Source organism: Malania oleifera, chromosome 4 (assembly GCF_029873635.1).
Source record: "Malania oleifera isolate guangnan ecotype guangnan chromosome 4, ASM2987363v1, whole genome shotgun sequence".
Taxonomy (NCBI): domain Eukaryota; kingdom Viridiplantae; phylum Streptophyta; class Magnoliopsida; order Santalales; family Ximeniaceae; genus Malania; species Malania oleifera.
The window spans coordinates 55,297,416-55,320,216 of record NC_080420.1 but is presented as its reverse complement, the minus strand read 5'-3'; the positions used below and the strand labels follow the sequence as shown (position 1 = coordinate 55,320,216).

Genomic DNA, 22,801 nt, shown 5'->3' with positions numbered 1-22,801 from the left:
TCATGCTCAGTTTGCGTCTGCATAACCTTTTGCATGCTCAGTGGTGAACAAACTTAAACTTAGTTTTGCCTTAATTTTGCCCAAACTTTTCCCCCTTTTGACATCAATCAAAAAGAGAAGTATAAAAAAATATACACAATGTCTAATGCATTGAGCCAAATCATCAAAACAGATAGCTAGTATTCATCATGCATAATAAAATAGTCAATAAGAACCAAAATAACATGTGAAAAAGCATAAAAACATAAGAAAGATAGAAAAGAGTAATATTAGATTCAAATATTACAACCAAAGATTGTTTAAGCTAAGAAAATATCTAAGCATCATCTACACCATCAGTTTCTTCTTCATTGTCCTCTTCACTTTCATCATCTTCATTCTCTTCAGAGCTAGTCTCCATAGGAGCCTTACCGCGTGAAGAAGATGAACCGACCATATGTTGTTCAATCCATCCAAGCCTTTGATCCAGAGAAGTGTAGTGTGCTTGGAGTGAGTTAATGCCTGTACGAACTTCATCACGAAGATTAGTGATTTGTTGCTGATAAGCGATAAACCAGGAAGGGGTGTCATCTGCCGGAGGAGCAGGTTGTTGAGCTGGTTTCTGAACAGGTTACTGAGGTTCGGGAGCTTGTCGTTGCCGCCGACCATATTTTGGAAACCACCCTTGATTGTGTCGCTCATATCCCATTTGCTTAAGTGTAGTAGAAGAAAAGATGTCATAATGGGTTCGCTTAATGAACAATGTGGATGGAGTGGCTACGCCGAGATGTGCAAAGACAAGGTTCAGAACTTCGCCATATGGAAGAATTACTCTACAAGCTTCTTCTCTAGAAATCATCCATTTCAGAATTAAGCTTGACAAGTCAAGCTTTTTTCCTCTAAGCAGGCACCACATTACAAAGCAATCCAGATAGGAAACGTGGTCGTGTGATCTTACCCTAGGCAAAATATTGTAAGTAATGAACTTTTGTAAGATTTGAGCTTGCAAGTTCAGTTGATTATAGAGGGGAGGATGACCAAAGTAGACAGGATCATCAGACATAACCAGAGGTAGAAATTCCTCAGGGGAGAAATCTTGAGCCATAATCCATGATTGACCAAGAGATGGACAATCAAACTCTCCTCGTTTGATATTCAGAATGGTTGCTAAGGATTGTGGAGTACTGGCAAACAGTTTGTCCATGACTTGGGTAGAGGTCACAGTGTCCCCTTTGATTATATTGGCATAGAAAAGCTTAACCAAGTTTGGATACACTCCCTTTGCCTGATAAGTGATATACCTTTCCCATCCTAAAGCTTTGAACATATGTAAAATGGCGGGAAAATCATCTTCAAAGAATGTAGTATCTAAGACCTTATCGAAAATAGGTTCAGTGGATCGAAAATGGTTCCGGTATAGTTGCTTGGCATGGGGAGTCATAAGCCATTGCTTTATGTTATTGCTGTTATCTTTCCCAGAAAAAGAAGCTCGGTTTGCTGTGGTTTTCGTCCTTGGCATAACTTTTGGAAAAATTGAATGGTGAAATCCTTGAAAATCAGTTGGGAATGAAGTAGGAAGGAATATTTCAAAGTGTAATCGGGAGAATTTTTGTGTGGTAGTACTGTTAGATGAAGAAGAGAGAGTTTTGGAGAGGAATAGAGTCATTAGACTGAGGGTGAGAGAGTTAGGGTTTTTTTACGCATTGTTCTTATTTAAACCGCCGTCAGTCAGTCGACTAAGCTCGATGATTTAGTCGCTTGACGAGTGTGTTTTCTTCGAAATTTTACCAAACAGTAGCGAGTTAGTTGATTGTGCCTGAAATAGTCAGTCGCCTGACCTTCTGTAACGCTCCGAACCCAAAACTGGGGCTCGGAGTGTTATTTAAAAATAATAAATTTTTGATACCAAATAATTATATAGCGGAAGACCTCAATATTTATATACCAGAGTACTAAAAACCTTTTATTACAAAAATATCTTCAATAACAAATTCAAATACATTCTTAGAAATTTTAAGATAAATTCAAAATAACAAATTTAATTATTAATCTAAACTACTATTTCTAATCCCACTCACACTTCCGTAGCGCTACTCTGATTCCCGTCTTTCTCCACAGGGCATTTGAAAAATATTTGATAATGATGGGGTGAGACACTTCTCAGTAAGGATGGAATAAATTATCATCAGTGTGTGGCCAATGAGTTTAGTGTATGTATAAAATAACCATTTGTTAATAAACAACAACAACTGTTAGTAATTTTATAGACTATACTTACACATACACCATTATTTATAAGAGAGAGTTCCTGAGAATTGGGGAGATTACAAGCCCATAACATGTAGTGCCCCTTTGCTCTGATACCTTATATAACCTTGCCCATTTAACTTTGGCGTGACTACATCTGATACCTATTAGGGCACTCGCCTTACTCAGTAAGCCTTCGGGCGAAAAGTTTTCCTCGCGCCAATCATATGTAATGCCACAGTATAAAATACATTTAATACTTTGTTATAAATAACTTTCACATGCAAACTATAACTCACACCTATATAAATATTATAAACTATAAGCTATTAATACTTTTGCAACTATAGACTGCGTACTGTAAATACTTTGCAACTATACTCTGTGAATTGTAATTTCTGGAATACTTTGCTCTTTTATGCTCTGTTAAATATGCTCTGTTTTCATATACTCTACTCTGTTATACTTTGGTTAAATCTACAAATATGAATATAAAAACCCACTCCTAAATGGATAAACAACATGCTTCCCCCCCATGACGGGTTGTGCGGCCCGTAGGTTAGACTTAACCCTGACCAGCCTTCCACCAGGTTAAGTCAACTATACTCCATCTCTGCTAGTACGATTGGCCTTCCCATGCTGGTCTAGACACCAGGGGGAACTTTACACTTCACTGGCTTAATCGACTATTCAATACCAACACTCTCCTCGAGACGTGTGGTTGCACTAACTCTTCATTACTGTAGCTATGGTACCGAACGATCTATGATCCATCGGAGTTCTTAAACCATACTTTGCAATTGGATAAAACTACTCGTGGTCTATATGCCACAATAATTATTTACTATACATGCATTCTTTTTAACTATTCCAGAAATTAATATATATATCAACACATTTCCAATATTTCTATCAAATAGTTTAAATCTCATTTTCACGATAATACTACAAAAATACTCGAATTCAATTATGCAGTAAAAATATAATTAAACCTCATACCACACAATTTATTCAATAATTATAATTATATAAACTACTAGAAAATAGGAAATTTATACCAGATATCTGTTTTACTGAAAATACCGGTTTAATTATCTCCACCATTTATTTAACTCAATATATATATATATAAAGGAAAAACGGAGATAACCAACCCTACTCACTTTAATCCTTTACCAAAACATGTTTAACAACTCAAACTAATAATTTCAACCGGTCAAATCATTCAGAAAATCTATTATAATAATCTAAAAATCAAATACTTTAATTCATTCGGTTCAACTTTAAAATAACAATTATTATAAAATCCCTAAGCTCACAAACACTCATTTAATTAACTCATAATAATAATAATCCAAAATTCAATTTTCATATACCAAAATACTCAGAAAAAACGTGTATATAATTCCTATAATTTCATATTACAATTTAATCTGTTAAATTATAAATATTCTTGACATGGTTTATTCCCCTTAGCTCACCTTAGGAGTGAAGCCTACGATGCTCCTACAATAAATCCACTCCGGTTAAAATGTCGGTGGTGGAGAATGTAACCCATGGGTATTTTCCGTTCTCCAATCGGCCGACAATCGGAGAAATTGAAGAGAGAGGGAGACGGGCGGAGGAGAGAGAGACGGAGTAGAGCTGGAGAGAGAGAGCAAGAGCTCTCTATATCTCACAATTTCTTCCTAAAGGATCTTTTGATCATTTAGGTGGATTGGTATATATAATATAATATAATATTATTAAATTAATAATAATAATAATAATAATAAAATAAAATAAATTAATTAATTAAATTATATATATATCCCTAATCAAGCATAACAATTTTTGGGATCGCTACACCTTCAGTACTATGGACTTGCATACTAAAACACTCATCTAATTTTCCTCTTCAAACTACTTCTCTACTATGCAATAAACCTAGTTCACGTCTTATAGAGATGAATCTATCCTCTGAAAGAGGTTTTGTAAAAATGTCAGCTCATTGATCATTTGTATTCACAAACTCAAGTATGGTATCCTCTTTTTGCACATAATTTCTCAAAAAATGATGTCTAATATCAATATGCTTGGTTCTAGAATGAGAGATAAGATTTTTGGATATATTAATGGTGTTGGTATTTTCACATTTTATAGGTACAGCCGAATACTCCAAATTGAAGTCCTTTAACTGTTGTTTCCTATAAAGAGTTTGTGCACAACAGCTACTTGCTGCCACGTATTTTGCTTCCGCAGTAGATAGTGCCACGAAATTTTGTTTCTTGGAGAATCAAGACATAAGAGATCTTTCTAGAAAGTGGCAAGTACCACTAGTACTTTTCAATCAATTTTGCATCCTGCATAATCCACATCTAAATAGTTGATCATCTCGAAGCCTGTATTTTTAGGATACCATAGACTTAAGTCAATAGTAACTATCAAGTATCTTAATATTCTCTTGATGACTATTTGGTAAGATTCTTTAGGGGCTGCTTGAAAACGAGCACACATGTAGACACTGAACATAATGTCAGGTCTACTGGCTGTCAAATAAAGCAGACTTCCCATCTTGCCTTGATAGTAATTCATATCTATTGCTTTTCCTTGCTCATTTTTGTCAAGGCTTATAGAAGTGCTCATTGGAGTCCCCAATGATTTTTCACCTTCTATATCAAACTTCTTAAGCAAGTCTTTGATTGATTTATGAAAGTCCCAGTTTTGGCTTGCTTGATTTGAAGACCGAGGAAGTATGTCAGCTCGCCCATCATACTCATCTCAAACTCGTCTTGCATGCATTTTGCAAATCTTTGCATAAATCTTCATTTGTAGCACCAAAGATGATATCATCCACATATATTTGGATGATGAGCATATCTTTGTATTTAGACTGAATAAACAGTGTGCTGTCCTTTTTTCTTCTAAAAAAGCCATTTTCCAACAAAAAGCCACTTAGCTGCTCATACCAAGCTCTAGGAGCTTGTTTTAGTCCATATAAGGCTTTTGTTAGTTTGAACACATGATTAGGGCAATGAAAATCCTCAAATCCTAGAGGTTGTGCTACATATACTTCTTCATTTATATATTTATTTAAGAATGCGCCTTTCACATCCCTTTGATAAAGTTTAAAGTCTTTGTAAGATGCATAGGTTAGTAGCATTCTAATTGCTTCCATTCTTGCTACGGGAGCAAAGGTCTCAAAGTAATCTATTCCTTCTTCTTGATTGTAACCTTGAGCTACCAGTCTAGTTTTGTTGCACACTACTATTCAGTTCTCGTCCTTCTTATTCCTAAATACCCATTTGGTACCGATTACTGAGTGATTAGTGGGTCTATGAACTAGCTTCCAAATTCTATTTTTTTCAAATTGATTTAACTCTTTTTGCATAGCTACTATCCATGAGTCATCATTTAATGCTTCAGTTATGTTCTTAGGTTTCTCTTGAGATAGGAACGCACAATGATTACACATGTTCTTCAATGAGGACCTAGTGGATACCCGTCGTGAAGGTTCACTGATGATTTGATCCTTTGGGCGATTCCTTACGAATTTCCATTCTTTTGGTAATTCGGATTGATATAGTGGGCTATCATCTAAAGATGAGCTTGATTCCTTACTCTCATCTTTTACTTCTTGAATTTTTAAGTCTTCTATTCCTTGTTTAATTTCAGCTTCTTCAATATCAGATGGTTTAGAGAATGGATTTGCCTCATCAAAAGCTACATGGACTGATTCTATGATTGAAAGGGTCCTCTTGTTGTAGACTCTAAAGGCTTTACTATTCAATGCATATCCTAAGAAAATTCCTTCGTTTGATTTTGCGTCAAAGTTTCCTAAGTCTTCTTTATCATTTAATACGAAGCATTTACACCCAAATACGTGAAAGTAAGATATGTTTGGTCTTCTTCCTTTCCAAAGTTCATAGGGGGTCTCCTCTAGGCTAGTTCTAATGGAGGCTCTATTCATCACATAACATGCGGTATTTACCACTTCAGCCCAAAAATACTTAGGTAAGTTATGTTCATTTAGCATGGTTCTAGCCATTTCTTGAAGTGACCTATTTTTCCTTTCAACAACTCCATTTTGTTAAGGATTGCGAGGTGCCGAAAAGTTGTGATTTATTCCATATTCATCACAAAATTTCTCAATGTCTTTTTTTTTGAATTCTCTTCCTCTACCACTTCTGATAATTAGAACTCCGTACCCTTTTTCGTTTTGAAACTTCTTGCATAAGTTGCCTTGTCTTTTGAGGATAAGAAAAGTACCCAAGTAAACCTGGAGTAGTCATCAACAATAACGAATGCGTATTGCTTTCCTCTTAGACTCTGTTTTCTGGTGGGACCAAATAAGTCTAAGTGAATAAGTTCTAAAGGCCTACCAGTGGAGATGTGTTCCTTTTTTTAAAAACTTGTCTTAGTTTGCTTCCCAAGTTGACAAGCATCAAATACCTTGTCTTTTATAAACTTAGTGCTGGGTAGTCCTTTGACTAAATTCTTTTTAGATAATTTGGACAATAAATCCATACTTGCGTGTCCTAATCTCCTATGCCATAGCCAGTTGGTTTCATTCATGGCTCTGAAGCATGTGACGTCTTGAGATATCAGGTTTTCAAAATTTATGCAGTATACGTTGTCAACCCTATTTGCAATGAACAAGGTGTCATGTTTTTCTCTATGTTCAACTATGCATTTATCTTGTTTGAAGGTTACATCAAAACCTTTGTCACTCAATTGACTAATGCTAAGCAGATTATGTTTCAACCTATCTACCAATAGAACATCATCAATTATTAAAAATGGTACCTTACCAACTTTTCCAATGCCGATTATTTTTCCTTTAGCATTGTCTCCAAAGGTGACATGTCCACCATCTTTTAGTTTTAATGAGGTAAACTTGGATTTGTCTCCAGTCATATGTTTTGAACATCCACTATCCAAGTACCATTTGTCTTTTGATGGAGTGGACCTAAAATATACCTACAAGAAGGGTTTGAAGGTGTTACTTTTGGTACCCAAACCTTCTTAGGTGTTTTTGATTCAATTTTAGTTTCAACTCTGAGTCTCCATTCTTTCTTGACTTTAACATTCTTTCTTTTGTAAGGACATTCAAACTTTATGTGCCCCTTTTTCTTGCATAAGAAACACGTAGTGTGTTCATGTGCATTTGTGGAAGATGTGCTTGCAAAGTGTTTTGAGGGTTTTAGAAAGTACCCCATGTAGAAGTTCTTTTTCCTTCTGTTTTCTACTCCATTGAAACCAATTCCTTCTTTATCCAAGGACATTCTTTGCGATCCAACCAGTTTATCAAAGTTTTCCTTTTCTTTAGTGAAATTGTAAATGATTTTGGGTTGATCCTCAACTTTACTCTTAAGATTACATATTTCTGAGTCTTATATTTTTTCCATTTACTTGAAACTTGACAAGACATCATGTTGATTTTTTACTCATGAGTTCATCAATAAGTGAGTCCCTTTTCTTTTTCAGCTGATGTTGATGTTTCTAGTTGGTTCATTAGTTTTTCATTTTGTTCTTTCAATGGTATGTTTTTTTTTGGTTTTTCATTTTGTTCTTTCAATGCTATGTTTCTTTTGGTTACTTTTATGAACCTATTATCCAAGGAAAATAGTTCAACCTGAATTTCTCTATATGAATGCATGCTTTCACATGAGTCACTATACGATTCATCACTAGAATCTTCAAATGAGCTAGAGTAGGAATTTACCTCGTTATCTTTTGCCATGAAGCATAGGTTTGCCATGTCTTGATCACTTGATTCATTTTCTGATTCACTCGAGCTTGAGCCATCCCACGTAGTTGCTTTCATCGTCTTCTTTTTCTTCTTCTTGGCGTCTTTCTTTAGCTGTGGACAATTAGGTTTTATATCTCCAACTTTCTTGCAGTTATAGCATGTGGGAGGTTCATTCTTTGTTTATTTCTTGCTAGTTTCTCCTTTATCATATTTTGAGCCTTTGAATTTTCGAGTAAATTTCTTGTTCTTTTTGAAGAATTTTCCTAGTCTTCTAGTGAATGAGACTATATCATCATCGTCTAATTCGTTGTCTTCATCTTCACTAAAGCTTTCTTTTGCAGCTTTTAGAGCTATTGACTTCTTTTGTTTGATACCTTCAGCATTTCTTTCATTTATCGCTATCTCATACGTGAGGAGCGATCCTATCAATTTATCCAAGGAGGTATTCTTCAGATTTCTACCTTCCGTTATGGCGGTGACCTTAGGTTCCCAAATCGGTGGAAGTCCTCTAAGAATTTTTCGAATCATCTCATGAGTAGTTTTTCCTTAAAGCACTAAGGGAATTTATTATGTGGGTGAACCTAGTATGCATACTAGTAATGGTCTTATCAGGGTTCATCCTAAATGCCTCATACTTGCTGGTGATCATGTTAATTCTACTATCTCTTGCATCAACAGTTCCTTCATAAATAACTTCAAGTTTATCCCAGATTTCTTTAGCTGATTTACATCCTATGATCCTATTGAATTCATTGACATCTAAGGCACGATATAGTGCTTTCATTGCACTAGAGTTTATCTGTAGCATCTTTAAATCATTGTCAGTTATCTCTTTTTCTTTCTTAGGTATTTCCTTGTTATTAACATTTTTAGTGGAGATGAGGTCACCATGTGTGACTACTTTTCAGACCTTCCAATCCATGGTTTGCAAAAATATTCTCATTCACTATTTCCAGAAAGTGTAATTTACACCGCAGAAGATGGGTGGTCTAGATGAGGATTGGCCTTCGCCAAAAGGAGATACACTTACGTGTGCCATAGGGATCTTTATGTAGCTTCTAGTTTAAGATTTACTACAACCTAGGGCTCTGATACCAATTGAGATTAAATGTGTTCTTCCCAAGAGAAAAGGGGGGGGGGGGGTGAATTGGGTTTTCAAAAATTTCTTTAGTTAATTATAACCTTTTTCAATTTATTATGACCATAATCACACAATCCCTTTTCAATTTAACTTGATTACAGTCACAATACCAATAATATCACAACCCAACTTCTAATATCAATTCTTCTATGGATAAATGATATGTAAGATGAGCTGTATATTTCAATGAAATATATCAAGATAGACTTTCAGGAGTTTGATCTTAAATACTCTGTATTTTATCTTCAATAGGATAATTAAATACACAATGTTAATCCCAGCTGTGTTCTCAAATTTCAATATTCAGAATTTATCCAATCAAACATCCAAAATAATTTCTTGATTTCAAATATAAACAAAATCAGTATTTCAGCAGAACTTCCAATATGCAGCAAATTTTCAATGACCAAATAATCATGCACGCAGATTATATGTTTGCAATAAAGTAAAGAGATTAAGGGAAGAAGAGTTGAAGACCAGATTTTTTACAAGGTTCGGTGATGGCCTACGTCCTCGCCCTAAGCAACACGCTGTGAGAATTTTCCTTTTCCCAACTTCGTTACTAGGTGAAGTTACAACCTTTCTACCTCAAAGGTGGAGTTCGCCTCTCTAACGAGAATCCCCTCTCGCTAGGCAACGATCTAACAATCCTAAATTGTCGAACAAACAACAAACCAAAAAACAGCTTTGTTCGTACAAGAAACACTCAGTTAGAGCAGATTTGTACAGTTGAAATTTAGTATACATCAATCAATAAACAATATATAAGATGAAGCTCAGAAGAATATCACTAGAGTTCTGATTTAGGAGTGAATCGATTGAGAGATTGAATCAGAATATCAGTTGAAATTTCAGTAGAGGCTCAACAACTCTTTCAGAATACTTTCAGCAATATGATTTCAAAAATACAATTTGTATGCGAATTGTGAGTTTCCCTAATTTTTGAAAATATCAAGTATATATAGAGTAATAAAGTTTCTTACTTTTTTACGAAGTTTCTTTTAAGTTTGGAGCCCAAGAAATCAATTTTGGAGACTTTCCCAATGCTGTTTTAAAGTTAAAACATAAACCTCAGCTGACTATGCCCTGAAGGTCGGTCGCTTGAGCTTTTAAGTTCAGCATATTTTGAAAACACAGTGAAGAGTCAGTCAATTGGGCTTTACAGTTCAGTCGCCTGTCTTAGTTTTGTTTGCTTAAAAAATTATCAACAAAAAGGTCAATAGCCTGATGAAGATTCATCAGTCGCTTGTCTTGTTTGCAACTTCAATGTTTTTCAAAATTTGATTTCAAATCTTTAACTTTGATCTTGGAAAAACATAAGTGAGACTTTATGAAATTATTTTCCATGATTTTAAAATCAAGTCTCTAAGTCAATGATATTTCGTAAGAGTTTCATGCATCAATATTGAATTGGTGAAGTACTTACATGAGACTTATATACGATAACTCTATCTTAAGAGCTAAGTCTTCATGCTTTGGCTTGCTCTTTATATCCAGCTTGAAATATCATCTTCAATATATTTCAACTTCATCATTCCTTGTGACTTTAAGCACGAGCTTTATTCAAGTTCGTCCACTACTCGATCTTGATCTTATTAAAGCATTTGAGTCCTGAAACTTTACTTAAAACTAACAAGTTAAGTACCCTTGATTTGTTATCATCAAAACGAGATTAAGTCTTGTTAGGCTAACATGATCCATGCAATCAAATATTCAAAATGGCTGAGGATGTAAATCAACAACTATAAATAAATTAAGAAATCTATTTTCATGTGACATGTGGGCTTCCAGGATGTATATTAATATTAATATTGTACTATTTTTGAATATTATACATGGATGAACTCACATGGTGGCAGAAATAGATAATAATATGACTATAGAGGACACGAAAACAGGTGACCTGATGAAGTTGAATCACTTTTATGATAAAAGCAAGTGTTAGAACAACTTGCTTTCATGCATATATTTAATTGAGCAGAATGTCTTTACAGAAGTTTCTGTTTAATGCTATGTAATTTAAAAATTTGGACAATTCAATTGATGGACATTTTAATGATGGATCATTGCAAAGACCAAAATGATTGAATTGCCTAAATTTTTTGAGGCTGCTGTTGGGACATAAATTTTGGGTCTTGCATTTGGGTTTAGGTGGATTTTGACAAAATTCAGTACAATTTTGTATTATATTTTTTCTAAATCCACACAAATCCAAATTCAAGGCCTCTGCCAAACATATGGAAAGTAGTTGTTTGATGGGTTTGAGTCCATTTGAGCATCCGATGCTCTGAAATCGGACCTGCTTGCAGGAGGGAGAGAATTGGTAATAAAGTTCCTTTCCCACTACCATCCCTTTCTCATCTGTAACTCTTTGATTAGAGTGAGCAAATTATCCTTTATTAGTTACTTAAGTGGCAGGCATATTTTGTTTACACAGCTTTCCTGAGGTACGACGAGTGCTGTTGCCTCATTGTGTATTTTTAATCTTTATGAAATACATAATTTAAAATGTTTGAGACTTTGATTAGTATTTGCTGTATGGTTTGAAAAATTGCAATTTGTAAAATCTTAGAATAAGTTTCATTTTTCTTTCCTTATTTTTGGTTTCACATAAGAATTTACCCGTTTTGCACTTTTATATATGGTGTGGATTTTCATTTTCATTGTATTTTATTACTGAGTTGTGAAAAGTCACTCACGGAATATGTGTTTTTTCAGGCAATGAGGAGGCTAGGATGGACCAGAAGGGCCTGGTGCTGAGATGTTGCATTCTCTGAGTAAAATTTGAGACAAAATTGAACACGAAATGTATATACTATGTTTATATATATATATATATATATATTAGAAGATTTGTGCTGCCGGCTAAGTATCCTCCAATGTAAGCTCGTGTCCACAGAGAAGAGAGATGTCCTGGTTCAAGTGACTCCATAGACCATCCAATCTTCAATCTAGGGGTTTGATTATTGTTTAATGTTACTCAAAAGTGTGTCAAATTCTAGCTGCTCAATAAGCTGATGATCTTAGATTACACAGCAAGCGTATTTAAAAATCCTTTAAAATTTGTTCTCGATGCCCTGCTGTACTTCTTTTATTTATTTATTTATTTGTGGTTTTGTTTTGTAATTTGTTACTTTCATTTTTGTCTTTAGTCGTCTTTTGAAGGTAAGTTGGGCTAAGGAACCTTACTTGGGCAGGCTCACACTTTGATCATTGCTTTGACAAAAAAACTGCAATTCTGGATTCCTCTCCAAGCCTGAGAGAATGAAGAGTGGGACCCATCATGAAAAATAAAGAGCCTGTTGCCTGTTGGGCATCCCCATAGTAGGTGCAGTAGGTGGAAGACCCTCCATGATTCAAAGTCTCCGTAAGTCATCGCCAACAGAAGTGTGAGCAACGACTTCCACAAATTTTATTGATGGGAATTGCTATTTTGTTTTGACTCATTATTTTTTACTCTGCAGTAATTACATTCTCCATATTAATAAAATTCCAAGAGGAAAAAATGACGCACTACTAGTTGAACCACCCATTGCCCCCCCCTCTTTTCTCCTCCACCGACCATTTACTTGTGCAGTTCAACAGTAGCCTTGAAGGAGACGCCCCTCTGTTCTCATTTCAATCGTCGGCCAACAATATTACACATTGAAAAAGTGATAAAAATTGTGGCTTTAGCAGTTATTTTGTGCCAATTTGGAAGAATTACAAAAGTGCATCATTGTTTTTCTTTTATTTTGACAATTCTTGTACTGGAAAGATGAAAAATAATCATAGAGGTTCTGCAAGTGCTGTAAATTGAAAAGTGAGATTACTGTGGCAGGTGGTTAGAAATTAAAAATATAATTATTTACTAAAATTGAGCAAGCCCCTAAGGTGAGCTTTTCATTTCAATTTTTTTGTTCTTTTTGCTTGCTTTTGTTTTAGTTTTTTGTTTTCTTTCACAATGAATAATGTGATGCTTTGGTTGTAGTTGAATTGGTTCGAGTGGATTGCTTCAAAAGATCGTGACTGCCCTAATGGGATTATGGGCAATCTTCTCTCTCTCTCTCTCTCTCTCCCAAACTCGTCGACTCACTAGTGGAAGCCAAATTTATTGACATAGAGAATCCTTGGCTGTACATATGTTTATAAAAATATTAATTAACACTTAAGAAAAAAAATGGACTATGAAGGGCATGGAGAGGAATGAGAAGGGAAGGTGAGGAAGTGACAGGCCTAGAGAGAGAGAGAGAGAGAGAGAGGAACTGGGCTATGTGTAGTGGTGAAATTTGATTTTGAGAAGAGGTCTTTTTACTACTTCATTACATGTGTATTTATATATCACCTAAATTGACTTTCAATCTTAATTTTGAGGGATCCTTAGAATCCCTCAATCATTCCTAGTTTGATCCTTAATCTGCCTTGAGTTTCAGATTTCCTCAATCTCACGATTTAATCCTCAACCTGCTCTAGATTCAAACTTTCAACTAACTCACAAATCAAATTTCCTCAAGCATTTCAATTTGGATACAGTTCTATAACAATCCTTACAAATTAATCCATGAGCAATCCTAATTTTAATTTAAGTACGAAACAATCTTGTGACCTTAGGTGACCCCCAGCTAGGAATGCCTAATCAATCCATCATGATTTGACTCAAGTAGAATTCATGCTCGTTTGAGAAAAACCTCACTTTTGATCCTCCTCTAGTCATATCAAATTGGATCCATGTGGCCAAATTTATAAATTTCAAGTGATCTTCACACAAAATTTCAAAGATGGCATAAACAACATCCCCATGGCTGCTCCATTTAGTAGCATTTATCATTTAACTTTAACTTGTTAATGTGATTTTAGTGTGATTAAATATCATTATTGGAGCAATTTAAGTACAAGCTAATTATAAACTCTTTCTAGACAATCTCATTTGGCTCAATGAAGCTAATTTTGTTGCACTAGTAATTATAACTCTACTTATATAGGAGAGAAACATAAACATTTTATGACACTAGCATTGGATGGTTTGATTTTTCCCCCATTCATTAGTGAAATATACGTTTAATTTCACTTACTTTTAGGTCAATTAATAGTTTTCATATCATAAGGCCTGGACCCATTTATTATTATTATTATTATTATTATCATCATTATTATTATTATTATTATTATTATTATTATTATTATTATTATTATTATTTCTAACCTTTGGTTGTGAAAATGTATTTAATAAATTTTTAAAGGATGAGCAATTTCCTAGATGGTCAAACTATAAGCAATGCCTCCTAAATATGTTGTTCTTAGAACACAATTGACGAATTGAGAAAAAAGTCAATCATCTTATACCCAACTTGGGCCAAGTCAAAGAGTACTTTTGGCTTGACCCAATAACTTCAATGACGAACATACACATATCAACATCAACTCTTTAATTATCCAAGTCTCCATATAAAGATTCAAGCATATATCATCAGCCTATCTAGAATCCTTATGATCTTTGAGATGTCTTACCCCTTAAGCTCACTAGAGCCTTTATTATAGGTGGGCTTCAAATCGTAATTGAAAAATATTTTTTGAATTCTTCATGTTGGGCAAGGTTAGAATCCACCTTCTTCGTAATATCATTAGCCATTGAAGGGTCCCTGTCATCTTTGTCGAAGGCGTGCTTGGTTTCTTCTTATTCTTCGATGTAATTAGCTATCAACAAATTCTTGATCACTATGAACATGGGCAATGGTTTGGCCATATTTCGCTTTTCAAGCCTTTTTATTATGTGATCTAACAACCCAACTCAACTTATGGCTTTCTTATTTAAAGGCCCTATTTGCATATGGTGGGCATACTTACCATTATGTGAATAATCGATATGTTTGATGTCGTATTTTGGAACCTTGTTGCTTGGTTCGATCTCACTAAGGATGACTGACATTTTGCTGGTGGTTCCTATGCTTTCTGTTGTATAAATTGTATTTGCACAGCAGAATATTGAATCATTCAAATGCAGCAATCAACGATAAAAAAATTGAACAACACAACCACACAGTATGTATGAAAGCAATAGAAACAACACAAGAAATTACATGGTTTGGCAATGCCTACATCCATGGGAGCAATTGGCAAATATTTCTTACTATTTGGTGTCAAAGACACTTACAACATTACAAATATATCAAGAACAATGTATATATAAAATTCCCAAAGGCTTTCCCTCAAAACCCTAACCAACTTAATGTCCCTCTTTCAAAATTCAAAAATCTGCACTAGGTTCCCGAGCCAAATCATCAATGGTTTCATATAGAATGAAAATTGTCTGAAATTGGGTGCCAATCCGTCGATGGTTATAGCCAATCTGTTGACCTTATGGGTCACGCTCAGTATTGATTATGACAAATACTCATTGTATCTAATGAGTGTTTGAGGTTTTGTGCAGGAACTAAGGGTGATAAGATCAAGATGTGCACAAAGCAAGAAAAACTTGAAGACCAATTTATAATTCAGCATAGTAATATATTTATATTGGTCTATAATAGTAGTAGGTATTTGGTTTGTAATAAGCTCACACACATCACATGTATGATTTACTATGTAAGTTCAAACAAACCATGAATGAGAAAATGACCATAGAAAGACCTTAGGGTTTCGGTCGACCGACACCGGACTTTTTCGGTGTCTTCAAATTGGACCCCAAGTGCCCCTAGGACACTCACACTTTCACATATATTTGTTAGACACTTGAATAAGGCTCATTTGCTTCAATACGGGACCGAAATGCACACACGATGCACTTTCGGTCGACCAGCCAAGCCAGTTCATTATGGCTTGGTCGACCGAGACTCCGTTGGTCAAAGTTTGACCACCCGATCGACCAGCAAAGGTAGTTCAAAAGGCCATGGTCGATCGAAACTCCCTTGGGTTAAAGTTTGACCACCTGGTCGACTAGCAAAGGTAGTTTAAAAGGCCCTGGTCGACCGAAACTCCCTGGGGTCAAAAGTTTGACCAACTAGTCGACTGAAACTGATAGTTCAAAAGGCCCTGGTCGACCGAAACCCTCCCGGGTCAATAGTTGACCATCTGGTCGACCGAGAACATTTGTTCTCCAACTACCTAGTCGACCGACGGGTCCTCAGGAGAATTCCCAGCGGTCTGGTTGACCGAACCAGGCAGTTCAAAATGCCCTGGTCGACCGAAACTCGAAAAATTAGGAAATCGCCCTCTCCTGGTCGATCAAGACCTCAGTTCAATATTCCCCTAGTTGATCGGACCATTTGAAACTTGGTCGACCGAAACATTTCTGGTTGACCGGATCTCTCGGGTTGCCCTGATTTTTTACCACAGTTAACATTTTTTAAATAGGGTTAAAATGCTTTAAACATCATTAAACTTTTCTAAATAATACCGAATAGGTCCCCAACGGTCATATTTTCTCCCATGCCTATATATATGAGTTCATTTGAGAAAATTAGAAGTGATTAGCCACCTTGATTAGGGAAGAATTCTCTCAAAAATAAAAACCCTATACTACTCATTTTTCTTACTCAAATCACTCATACTTGCCTTCTATCATTGCCTACATCATTTGTAAGTGGATCGAGTGTGTTTGAATAGGTTTGCTCTCCTTATTCTGTTTGCTTGACACGATTTTATTAGAGAGCAAAACCTAAGGATTCTTAGGGGACTTTGTTGATAAGTCTATCGTAAGAAGACCTTTTTAGATCTTCTAAGCTTGCACCTTTATTGCAATATCCTGAGAAGATCGTATAGTATTTTGTTTGAAAAAGCTTTTCAAAATCATCTTCAAATATCTAGTGTGCTTTATATTGATAAATACATTTGAAGAGATATTTGTTTATGAGATAGTGGTCTTTGTTGCAATATTCTTTCACTCATATATTATTTGCTGAATACAAAAATTATGCATCTTTTGCAAATCGAGCTTATACTTCATTTATTACTCACATGCTTGAGATATCTTGCTGATTGAAATATTGGAGACATGACATCTTTGTGTGAACTTATTTGTTGAATAGCTTGTGATACAAAGATTGTTTGTTTGACACTTTCACGTACGCATTACACTGATAGAAAATACTTTGAGAGTTGAACCATCTAGACCACATTGAGCTTACATATTATTTCATGTTGTGGTGTATGTTATTGCGCGCATTTGGGTACATATTTGCTTTACACGAAAGCTTATTCATTGTACCATTTGATTGTATTTCAAATACTATTGTATTTCCAGGCACGGGCTTGAAGAGGGAGACTAGCCCTAGAATAGTCTCGAATTGGCTTAGACCGGGTTAGGAAAGTTAGGTGCGTTGTCCTGTTAAGGCGTGTAGGTTGAGGTCAGCCCCACTAATTGACCTGGTTAAGGTTGAGGTCAGCCCTGTGTTAATTTGACCTGGTTGTAAACAGTGCCGCTCCACCCCTTAAGTGAGCTATTAGTGGAATCCTCCGGCTTGCGAGCTAAAGGCGGGGACATAGGCATAGTTGGCCAAACCCCGATAACACATTGTGTGTTCATTTATATTTCCACACTTTATATTTACCGCACATGTATGTTATGGGTGAATGATGCATATGACTTTATTTCCACATTATATTTATCTACACATTTGGAAATTGAATAGACTGACCCTAGGTTGTGTATATACTATCGTTGGATAGATTAACCTAGGAGAAAAAGTTTTAAATTCCAATTCACCCCCCTTCTTGGGAATACACCAATTCTAACACAATCCGTCGACAGTTTCCTTGCTGCTCTACTATCATTTTGATTTTCTACCATGTTCTCTTTTTGTACATGTATCCCATTCAATATAAGTGCCACATATCACAACAATCTCCACCTTGGCGAGTATACACCCTTTAGGAGAAACTGAAAACATAGCTCGCTGCTCTTTGACCTTGGGAAATTAAGTTGAGACCGCCTCCTTTCTAGCAACTAGAGACATGAAGTAAGTCTAAGCAATGCTTGAAATTTTCCGTGGTAACTGGTTTTGTCAAAATATCCACTGCGTTCTCAGATGTGTGAACTTTCTCAAGTATAAGTTCACATTAAGAAATCAACTCCCAAATCATGTGGAACCTTACATCTATATGTTTGGTTCTAGCATGATACACTTAATTTTTCGCCAAATAGATGACACTCTAATTGTCACAACGCAGTACAACTCCACCTTGCTGTATACCTAGCTCCTTAACTAAACTAGTAAGCCATAATGCTTCCTTTGCAGTGACTGCCATGTACTCAGACTAAGTTGTAGATAATGCTACCAGGGATTGTACCATGGACCTTCAACAAATAGGCCCTCCCACAAGGGTGAATAAATAACCTATTGTAGACCTTCTGTCATCCATATCCTTTGCGTAATCAGTATCAACAAACCCCACAACTGATGGATCACTCTGTTGCTTGTCAAACATGATGGCATAATTAGAAGTACACCATAAGTATCTGAAAATCCATTTAACAGGTTCCTAATGCTGTCTACCTAGATTAGAAAGAACCTTACTCACCACACATACTGCATGTGCCAACTCCGATCTTGCACACACCATAACATAGATTAAACTCCCCATAACACTAGCATAGGGGACTTTGACATGTCCCGGATATCATCATTTGTCCTTGAGCATTTAAGGGTAGACAATTTAAAGCAATTCGCTAAAGGTGTACATACCGGTTTAGCATCAGCCATGCTAAACCTCTCCAACACGTTCTCCCCATAACCACCCTGAGATAACCACAACCTCCCTATAGTTCTGTCCTGACGAATCTCCATCCTAAGTATCTTCTTGACTGCACCAAGATCTTTCATGTCAAACTCTTTATGTAATATAATTTTCAACTGATTTACCTCAGTTATGTCCTTAGCAGCAGTTAGCATGTCATCAACATACAACAATAAGAAAATGAGAGAACCATCATCAAGATCTTTCACATACACGTAGCAATCATACTCACACCTCCTATAGCCTATCCAAATCATATAGGAATTGTTTGTACCATTGCCTCAGAGACTATTTCAGCCCATAAAGACATTTCTTCAGTTTGCAAACTAAGTGCTCTTGCCTGGGTTGACTGAATCTCTCTGGTTGTACCACATAGATCTGCTCCTCCAAGTCACCATGGAGAAATGTTGTCTTTACGTCCACTTATTCCAAATGTAAGTCATTATGTGCTACTAGTCCCAACACTATCCCGATGGAAGTGTGTCAAACCACAGGTGAGAAGATTTTATCATAATCTACTCCTTTCTTCTATGAGTGCCCCTTTCCCACTAACTGTGCCTTGAATTTCTCCTATTCCTTTTCTGAAATTGCTTCATTCTTCATATATACTCATTTGCAGCCTATCGCCCTCTTCCCATCTGGAAGCTCCACCAAATCCCAAGTCTAATTCTTATGCAACGACTCCATTTCCTAAATCATAGCATACATCCACATACTTTTCTCCTGGCCATGCATTGCCTTTTGAAAAGTAGTTGGATCCTTACAACTGGGAATGAAAGCATAAGACATCAGATCATCAAATCCATACTTGGGTGTTGGCCTGATAATGTGTTTGGATCTCCTTATACACTATCAACTTACTAGTTTTCTGAGATAGAACTCTTTGCAATGGGAGGACCAAGAGCATTGCCCTGAGTTTCTAATTCCACCTGCACAACATGCTCATCTCTACTCTAGTTTTCTGGTTTCTATTTTTCTTCATCATCTTCTTAAGTACACTTCACCATAACTTTCTTATCGAAAAATACATCTCTACTAATCACCACCTTGCTTGCCATTGGATCCCACAACTTGAAGCCCTTCACACCTTTCTAATACCCCAGAAAAATGCAGCATCTAGACTTTACATCAAGTTTCAATCTCTCATCACTAGATATGTGCACATAGGTTGGACAACTAAATTCCCTTAAACTGGAGTACTTTACCGCATCACTTGTTCATACCTCCTCTGCCACATTCCCCTCTAATGATGCCCTTGACGATCTGTTTACCAAGTTACAAGCCATACTAACTTCCTCAGTCCAAAAGTTCTTCGCTAGCTCTACATACAACTTGAGACACCATGCTCTCTCAACTAGAGTTTCGTTCATCCTTTTAACAACACCATTTTGTTTAGGTATCCAACAAATAATGAAATGTCTCTTAATGCCTGTTGCTTACAAAACTCCATGAACCTAGAATCAACGTACTCGGTCCCATTGTCTGACCTGGGCCATTTAATTCTCCTCCTGGTCTGGGCTTCCACTTCAGCTTCCATAACTTAAATCTTACAAATGTATCTGATTTGTGTCGCATGAAGTACACCCAGACCTTATGTGAGTAATAATCAATGAAACTCACAAAGTACACATATCCTCCACGTGATGCTACTATCACCGGCCACCAAACATCAGAATGTATGTAATTAAGAATACCTTTTGTATTGTGAATAGCTGTTTTGAACTGCACACAGTTCTGCTTCCCAAGAACACTAAACTTGCAGAAGTTCTGCTTACATGTTTTCATACCCTTTGTTGACTTTTTGAGTCCGATCCCTGTTTTGATGCTGAGAAAGCACTTGGAACTAATGTGTGTGCCTAGTACATGAACATGTTAATAATTCAGAACACACAGATGAAAGAGGATTGATGGAAGCCCTAGGGACATAAAGATCGACATAAAGATCATAGCGTTTAGCGTATTCCATGATCAGAGGAACAAAAGAAGAAGATATTTATTTTAATTGTAATGCATTTAGTATTTGAGTTTTGGTCTATAATAATGCATTGCATGCATGTTGTGAATGATAGCTCAGAACGACCATAGACTAACCGTAGGGAACTAAACCAGACTTTGGGTCGACCGACGTTGGATTTTTTGGGTCAAATTAAGGGCAAAATAGTAAATTTCAATGCCCTCGGTTGACTGACCATTCTTGTGTTATAATCCAATGGTCGACCGAAGCACTGTTTGCTCGGAGTCAACTTATTGACCAAGGCTCAGTCGATCGACCCAGTTTGAACGTGGCTTCCATGGTCAACCGACCTTCAAGAATTTGACTTCTTCCCTGCCTCAGTTGACCGACCTCTCAGTTCAAAAACACCATGGTCTACTGAACCTCATGAGTGGCCGACCTACCTTTTTCCTTGGTCGACCGAACCTATGAAGGGTTCCGTGACGCCTTTCGTTAGGTCAATCGACCCGTGCCTAGGTCGACCAAACCTCTCGGGTTCAAGTATTTTTCAGTGCTTAAAACATGTTTAATTTTAATTAAACATTTTTCAAAATACCTAATATGTCCTAACAGTCAAAATTTCTCCACACTCTATATATACCCCCTTATAACTCAATTTTTAATCATTAGATTAGATTGAAAATCTTCTAAAAATATTTTTGATTTTTTCATTTCTTTACACTCTCATGTACTTATTACATTGAAAATATTTTCAAGAGTATATTTATTTGGGCATTTTATTTTAAGATAAAAAATCATTTACTCTCTTTTTTATATTCACTTTACAAATCATTTTTGGAGAGTAAATCTAAAGTTTCTCCATATATTTTCATTGATAAATATCTTTGGAGAAAACTTATTTTTTGCTTGTGAATCTTGCACAACTTATTTATTGCTTGTGAATCTTGCACACATATTGCAAGATCTCAAAGGCTCAAATATTCTTCATTGCAAAATTATTTTGAGCAGAAACCCTTGCTTCCTTTGAACTTTTTATCGTTGTTGGGAAACTTTCTTAAGGGTTCAAGATCTTTGAAACATTTATTGGCTACTCATTTTTCATCAAAGATCATATACATATATTTGGGCAAATACTTCTTGAAAACAAAAACCCTAGGTTCTCCTACACTTTATTTAAAAAGTATATTTGGGAGAAAATTTTTAATAGGGTTTGAATCTTTGAAGTGTTTTATCATATACATCAATTTTAAAGATTATAAAATTATTTTTGAGAAAATCACATACTTACATTGAGCTTTAATTCATATCACACGTGAGTGCATATTATGCTTATTGGTGTACACATTTATTTGTGTTAGAAGTAATTTCTTTGTACACAAATATTTTATTGGTTGTAGTCCCGACGTGTTGGTCGGAAGAGGATTGCACTAGCTTGTAACGTGCACTAGATTGCTTAGACCCGGTTAAGAAAACATCAGATAGTTTAGACCCGGTTAGGAGGACTTGTTGCATCGTAAGGTGTGGTTGTAAAGGTTGGGGTTAGTCCTATAAATTTGACTTGGGGTATTCCCTTGCCCAGTAAGGAGAGGTGATTGTAATCGGTGTTGCTCCACCCGCAAGTGAGCAATTTAGTGAATCCTCTTGCTTGTGAGCTTGAGGCGAGGACGTAGGCAGTATTGGCCGAACCTCAATAACATATTATGTCTGATTTTAATTTCTTACACTTTATATTCCTGCACATGTATGTTATATTTGATATACTGTGAATGTTGCGCATGATTTAATTTCTACACATTTTATTTATCTGCGCAATTGGTATATGCTTAGAATGACCCTAGGTTGTGTATTACTACTGCTAGTTTAGTTAAACCTAGGAAGAAATTTTTTAATATCCAATTCACCCCCCTCTTGGGAATACACCAATCCCAACACCCTTCAAGAGTTTCCTCTTGTGAAGTTCTTTCATGTCATGCTCACTCATATGCCCTAGCCATATATGCCACAAAATGGTGTCATCAAATTCATAATCTATGGCTGC

The 22,801-nt window shown here is 35.9% G+C and overlaps 1 protein-coding gene across 1 annotated transcript in view; it reads left to right on the top strand.

The window, feature by feature from the left end:
• Positions 1 to 12,169, top strand: part of LOC131152813 (ubiquitin-conjugating enzyme E2 variant 1A-like) — a 40,134-nt gene extending 27,965 nt beyond the window's left edge. Inside the window, exon 5 of the mRNA XM_058104689.1 lies at positions 11,817 to 12,169. Within this exon, the coding sequence (XP_057960672.1) occupies positions 11,817 to 11,875 (59 nt within the window). The 3' untranslated portion in view covers positions 11,876 to 12,169. The remainder of the gene's footprint in view (positions 1 to 11,816) is intronic.
• Positions 12,170 to 22,801: the final 10,632 nt, after the last annotated feature.